This window comes from Rhinopithecus bieti, unplaced genomic scaffold, assembly GCF_001698545.2.
Source record: "Rhinopithecus bieti isolate Rb0 unplaced genomic scaffold, ASM169854v2 scaffold_21626, whole genome shotgun sequence".
Taxonomy (NCBI): Eukaryota; Metazoa; Chordata; class Mammalia; order Primates; family Cercopithecidae; genus Rhinopithecus; species Rhinopithecus bieti.
Window position 1 is genome coordinate 457,479 of NW_016810801.1, and position 6,949 is coordinate 464,427.

General features: G+C 35.9%; 1 protein-coding gene across 3 annotated transcripts in view; it reads right to left on the bottom strand.

Moving 5' to 3' along the window:
* Nucleotides 1-6,949, bottom strand: part of RAB28 (RAB28, member RAS oncogene family) — a 126,962-nt gene that overhangs the window by 97,309 nt on the left and 22,704 nt on the right. For all 3 annotated transcript variants that reach the window (XM_017892784.1, XM_017892785.1, XM_017892786.1), the window contains exon 4: nucleotides 1,026-1,155. In XM_017892784.1, the coding sequence (XP_017748273.1) occupies nucleotides 1,026-1,155 (130 nt within the window). The remainder of the gene's footprint in view (nucleotides 1-1,025; nucleotides 1,156-6,949) is intronic.

Sequence of the window (6,949 nt, forward strand, 5' to 3'; positions counted from 1 at the left end):
AAAAAAAAAAAAAAAATCATATTTCAGAACAAACCTGAAAATGTAGAAGAGGAAGTTTATAAGAGACAGGAGCAAGAAACAATGCATATAAAATTCCAATGTAGACACTTCTTTCTTACCTAAAATAGGGGATCATTTAATGAAATGTATTGCTCAAAACCTCTGGGACAGAGCTGAAACTGCAATGCAATATCATAAAATCTGCAGCTGTGTTGCTGTTCTTAATAGTCCATGTTGCTTTCTTAGACCACAGGAAGCCAAAACACACACTGTCAGACCTAAACTTACCTTCACAGGAATTGACCAAAGTAGTGGAGCAGTTTATGATAGACCATGCAGCAAAGCGGTTATTGAAAAGATTGTACACACTCTTAGGAATTTTCTACTCAAATAATTTGCTCACTCCAGAAAAGCTGTTTCCAAATATCAAATCTTTCTTTGTAGGAATTAAAACTACAGGATAGGCAAATGTCTCAATAAGTCCTCTGTTTGGGCTGCCATAACAAATGACATAGACTATGGCCTAAACCACAAACATTATTTCTCAAACTTCTGGTAACTAAAGTCCAAGATCAAGATACTGACAGATTCAGGATCCAATGAGGGCATTCTTCCTGGTTCGCAGACAGTCAGCTTCTTGCCTATCTTCACATGGCAGAAAGAATTATTATCTCTCTCGTGTCTCTTATGAAGGCATTAATCCCATTCTCTTTTTTAATTAAATAGAGACAAGGGTCTCACTATGTTGCCCAGGTTTGTCCCAAACTCCTGGCCTCAAGCAATCCCCCTGCCTTGGCCTCCCAAAGTGCTGGGACTACAAGCATTAGCCACTGCATCCTGCCCGATGTCATTCTTAAGGGCTCCACTCTCATGACCTAATTATCTCCCAAAAACGCCACTTCTAGACACCATCATTTTGGGGATTAGGTCTTCGACATATATATTGGGGGTGAGGGGGGACACAAACATTCTGTCCACAACAGCAAGTAAACTGTACCATACATAAATAAGCAGTAATAACTTACTTTTATTGCCTACCAAGGCAACCAGTGGCTGAGTTTCTGACTCCTCCCTCACTTTCTTCACCACAGTATACCAATCTTCTAAATTCTCAAAGCTTTGATAATTTGTAATATCATATACCAAGAGGACTCCCTGTCACAAAAGAGTTACAAAATATCTGTAAAGTACTATTTGGTGAAAAAAATCTTAATGAATACTTGAGTAATGCTTCAGATATGTCAAAATGGATGTAAAAATACAAATGTGTATTATATATAAACTTATACAAAATGTGTTTTATATATAAACTTCCATTTAAATTGCTTACTAGCATATTGATAATAGTGACGGCTTTCATTCAAGACAAATCCAGCAACTAAGATGCAATGCAAGTTAAAACATAATTTTATCAAAATTATAAGTGGTCTTCCAATAAGATATCTGGAATATGCTTGGTAAGTTACAGTAAATATAAGAAAATCATATCAGAGAAGTAGAAAAGGCCACAACATCTACAATCCTACCTCTCACTTTCATGAGGTCAAACATTAAAACTTTTCAATAAATATTCATCTGCTGCTACTTTTTAAATATTTTCAAAAACAAAGATTCCATGATATCCCTTGATAGACAATTTAAGTGTTTAACACAATTTTCTTTAAATGAAATGTCGATTTCCTCTTTTAGTCCACTGTGCATTTGGAGAACTTGAGAGCATCTTTCTTAAACTAACCCTTCATATACTTGAAGATAGTTAAGTAACTCCTTTACCATCTCCTTTCCAGAGTAAACAAACTCAGTTCCTTAAACTTGCCTCAAAGGGCCTATTTTTCTATCCCTTTAATCATAGCTGCTGATTCTTCCCAGGACACACTACATATAGTTTTTTGACATCCTCTTTGAAATGAGCAATGTAAAACTGGACATAATACTGTAATAAGAGTCTGAGCAATGCCAAATATAACAGAAGGATTTCTTCCTGCCTCTTATATATCATATTCCTTTTAATTTATCTCATTATTTTGTGTGGGAAGGAGAAGTGTATATGCACACAAAAATAACAGTACCACATTCCTGATTCTCATCCAGTTTGTGGTCAAACACTTAATACAAAGCTCTACATACAGTATAAGCCTGAACCCTAATGGCATTTATGTCGACTTCTTAGGTTATAACAGTAGTAATCAACTACTTCTGTGCACCTACTGTATACCAGACACACGTCAAGGTCTTCTCATTAATACTCACACTAATCATGAAAGGTTGGTATTATTATTTCCATTTTAAATAATAAACAGAGGTTAAAATAACCAAAGTCATACTGATAGGTAAGTGATGGAGCCAGGATTTGAACCAAAGACTAAATAATTAAAAACATTTGTCTGTCAACTAAACTCCAAGTATTGTGCTGGATTCTACAGACGTAAGTTCCAAACCATAAGGAACTCACTGGCAGCAAAACTAAACACATAAACAAGTACAGAACACAGAAGTCATGACTAGTGAGACAATGGTAAATATTAATCAATTGGCTTGGGGTTCAGGGCCCAGCAGGCGTGAGTTTGCCATAATGTTTGCCAGTTTTCATGGTGTAAATGCTAGCCTGTGGTCATTTTTAAGCTATCAATATGACACCCACTGAACAGAGTCACACCATTATAAAACATTTCCACCATATAGATATAGCAGATGTAAACAACCTCGAGAACACAGATAACGGAAATACATAGTAAAATAATTAGTGATAGAGATTAGGCATATACCTTTGTTTTAATACAATGTGTGACTTTATATGTAATTTTCATTGTAAAAGTTTTAATAACTGGCTCACAAAAACTGCTAAAAATTTAACAATTAACTCTCTGAAGCTAGAGCAAGCCAACCCTAGCATACTTCTGTTACGACCTTCCAGGATTATTATTCTCTTTTATTAAACCATATTGGCTCCCAAGTTACCTAGCTTCTCCATGTCTCAGGTTTCTTATCTCTAAAATTCGATATTTGAGTTAGATGGTCTCTAAGATCCCTTTCGCTTTAAATATTCTATAATATGCAAAATCACTCATCGGGTTCATTTTGGTCACTTGAACATCTATTTCTGTCTGTCTTCCAACATGGTTTGAAATAATGCCCACCATAGAATTATCTAAAACAAACAGTATCTCATTTTTCTTATTAAGAATAAAGCCCCAGAACTAATATCTGAAGATTAATCTTCAATCTACTGGCTCCATGACATGGCTCCAACTGCCATGGGTGATATCATACATTATTTGTTGAAAAGAGCTCTACATTGGAACTCAGGTTGCTGTTGGATTCCAGTCCTGGTCCCACCTATTGATCTTGGGCAACACTTGTTACCTCACTTTTAAAACACCTGATATGCCTACATTATAAAGTGAAATGATAAAAGTACTTATTTTAAAATTAACATACTACATGCAATTGTAGATTTTTTTTTTGTTATCAACTAAGTGAAGAAGAGTCATATTTTTATGGCAACTTTGAGGTAGGTTTTAAACTCACAAATAAAGCCTAGACCTCTGCCTCTTAAGACCTTTTGAAACCTTTTGATTAATATACGAAAACCTTTATCCAAACATGGGACAATACCTGAATATGGTAAAATATATGCAAATAAAACATGGCCACCATCTACTGATACTCAGTACAGGATGAGAGCTACGGAACAAAAACATTAAAAACTGTTGTTCTAGACCACAAATTGGTAAATATGGCCCATGGGTCAAATCTGGCCCACACTGTGTATCTGTAGATAAACTTTTACTGAAATATAGTCACAATCATTTGTTTAAGTATTATCAGTGGCTGCTTTTGTGCTACAACTGCAGAGCTGAGTGGCTACAACAGAGACAACATGGGCTGCAAAGCATAAAATATTTACTATCTAGCTCTTTTCAGGAAAAATCTGCCAATCTCTGATCTAGACAAATATGTCCCAACATTTTCCAGTTGGTGATTCCTAGAAATCTTTCAGGATTCACAAAAAATATAGAAGGATAAACTCCTCTTCACTCACCTAGCTATCTAGCAACACAAACATCTCCTTGTTCATATTCTCAGTACCATTTATAATGTAAAACTATTATTTTCCTTGTTCTTGCCATCATAACTAGTACCACTGTGGTGAAATTCTGAAATGAAAAAAATGAGAAAACTAAAATGTTAAAATATAAAAGGAATTATAGGACCTTCAATTTCAACTCTGACATGTAAAAAAAAAAAACTTGAAAGTCATCACTCCTGTCCTTACAATAAGAAAAAGGCAGAACAAACTGAAAAAATCAGTGACTTTTCTTGGATTCATCAGAAAACTGATATTGTAAGGCAAATCATCACCCTGAAATCTGGAAAGACAAACAAATCCAAAAAGTTACAGCCAAGATCTGCCTACCTGGAGTAGCAGCCACTAGAAATAGTAGTGATAATTTTGACAAACTGCTGGAGGCTGACTGAGGTCTAGCTTAAGAGTGAGCAACTCCTAGAGGCCCCCTCAGTCTTAGGGGCTACCTCCACACTTGCATGGATATACGACCAGATTCCAGATATCCCACCACATTATCAGTAAAGAGTCAAGAAAGATCCTCTCAAGGCTCTGGCATGAAGAGAGGAAAAAAGTAACCATTGTGAAATATGCCCAGAGCATTATCCATAAAAAAGGCAAACTCTCCAGAAGAAATGGCTTAATCAGAACATTGTATTCCATCTGGAAAGGGAAGTTTCCAACTTCAGCCTCCTGTAGCCAGTCTGTCTCATCTAACTGGGAGGAGAAAGAAACACGAGTGAAAGTCACAGTACCAAAATACAAGCTCACTAAAGACTAAAACTTTATCATAAGAATATAGCATGCTTCACCTCCCCCATACTTTACCACAACATCACCAGGGCACCAACATCTGAAAGAGCTGCAAGACAGATTTCACCTAAAGAGTTTCTGGAGGTACCAAAAAAGACTGGGAGGCAAAAACAAGGATACTAGAGGAATCAATGCCTCTGGCACTGACAGCTAAAGTAAATATTAAATACAGCACAACGTAAAACCTCACACTAAGTCTATTTACCTGAATCGTATTACTCAGTATAACATGTCCAGCTTTCAATATAAAATTACAAGGAATTTCAAAAGGTAATTTGAAGAGAGAAACCAAGCATCAGAACCAAACTCAGATATGAAACAGATTTTGTCATTATTAGACAGCCAATTTTAAGTAACTATGACTAATGTGTTGAGGGTTCTAAAGGAAAAAGAAAACATATGCAAGCACAGATAGGGATAATAAAACAAGGGATAATAAAAACAAAATGCTAGATATCAAAAACACTGTAAGAGAAATAAAGAATGCCATTGTTGGGTACATTGTTGGACACAGCATAGGAAAAAAAATCAGTGAACTTAAAGACAGGATAATAGAAACTTCTACAACTGAAAAGCAAAAAGAACAAAACAATGTATAAAACAGAACATCAAAGAACAGTGGGACAGTTCGAAGTGGTGCATCACACACACAGCTGATGTATCAGAAGAAGACAGAATCAAGCTTAGAGAGTATTTGAAGTAACAGTAACCAAGAAATTGCCAAAAATAATTAGACACCAAACCACATATTGAAGAATCTCAGAGAACACCAATTTGCATACATACCAAAAACTCTGTATCTAGGCATATATTCAAATTGCTCAAAAGAAAAAAAACAGAGAAATCTTGAAAGAAGCTAGAGGAATAGGGAAAATATCTTATCCATAAATGAAAAAGCAGAAAAATTACAGAGAACACCTCATCAGAAACCATGCGAATAAGAAGAGAACGAAGTGAAATCAGCAAATGTAAAAGAACAGAAATTATAACAAACTGTCTCTCAAACCACAGTGCAATCAAATTAGAACTTGGGATTAAGAAACTCACTCAAAACCGCTCAACTACATGGAAACTGAACAACCCGCTCCTGAATGACTACTGGGTATGTAATGAAATGAAGGCAGAAATAAAGACGTTCTTTGAAACCAATGAGAACAAAGATACAACATAACATAATCTCTGGGACACATTTAAAGCAGTGTGTAGAGGGAAATTTATAGCACTAAATGCCCACAAGAGAAAGCAGGAAAGATCTAAAACTGACACCCTAACATCACAATTAAAAGACCTAGAGAAGCAAGAGCAAACACATTCAAAAGCTAGCAGAAGGCAAGAAATAACTAAGATCAGAGCAGAACTAAAGGAGACAGAGACACAAAAAAACCTTCAAAATATCAGTGAATCCAGGAACCGGTTTTTTGAAAAGATCAACAAAATTGATAGACTGCCAGCAAGACAAATAAAGAAGACAGAAGAATCAAATAGATCCAATAAAAAATGATAAAGGAGTTATCACTACCGATCCCACAGAAATACAAATTACCATTAGAGAATACTATAAACGCCTCTATGCAAATAAACTAGAAAATCTACAAGAAATGGAAAAATTCCTGGACACATACACCCTCCCAAGACTAAACCAGGAAGAAGCTGAATCCCTGAATAGACCAATACCAGGCTCTGAAATTGAGGCAATAATAAATAGCCTACCAACCAAAAAATGTCCAGGACCAGATGGATTCACAGATGAATTCTACCCGAGGTACAAGGAGGAGCTGGTACCATTCCTTCTGAAACTATTCCAATTAATAAAAAAGATGGAATCCTCCCTAACTCATTTTATGAGGCCAGCATCATCCTGACACCAAAGCTTCACAGAGACAAAACAAAAAAAGACAATTTTAGACCAATATCCCTGATGAACACTGATGCAAAAATCCTCAATAAAATGCTGGCAAACCGAATCCAGCAGCACATCAAAAAGCTTACAGACCATGATCAAGTGGGCTTCATCCCTGGGATGCAAGGCTGGTTCAACATACCCAAATCAATAAACGTAATCCAGCATAC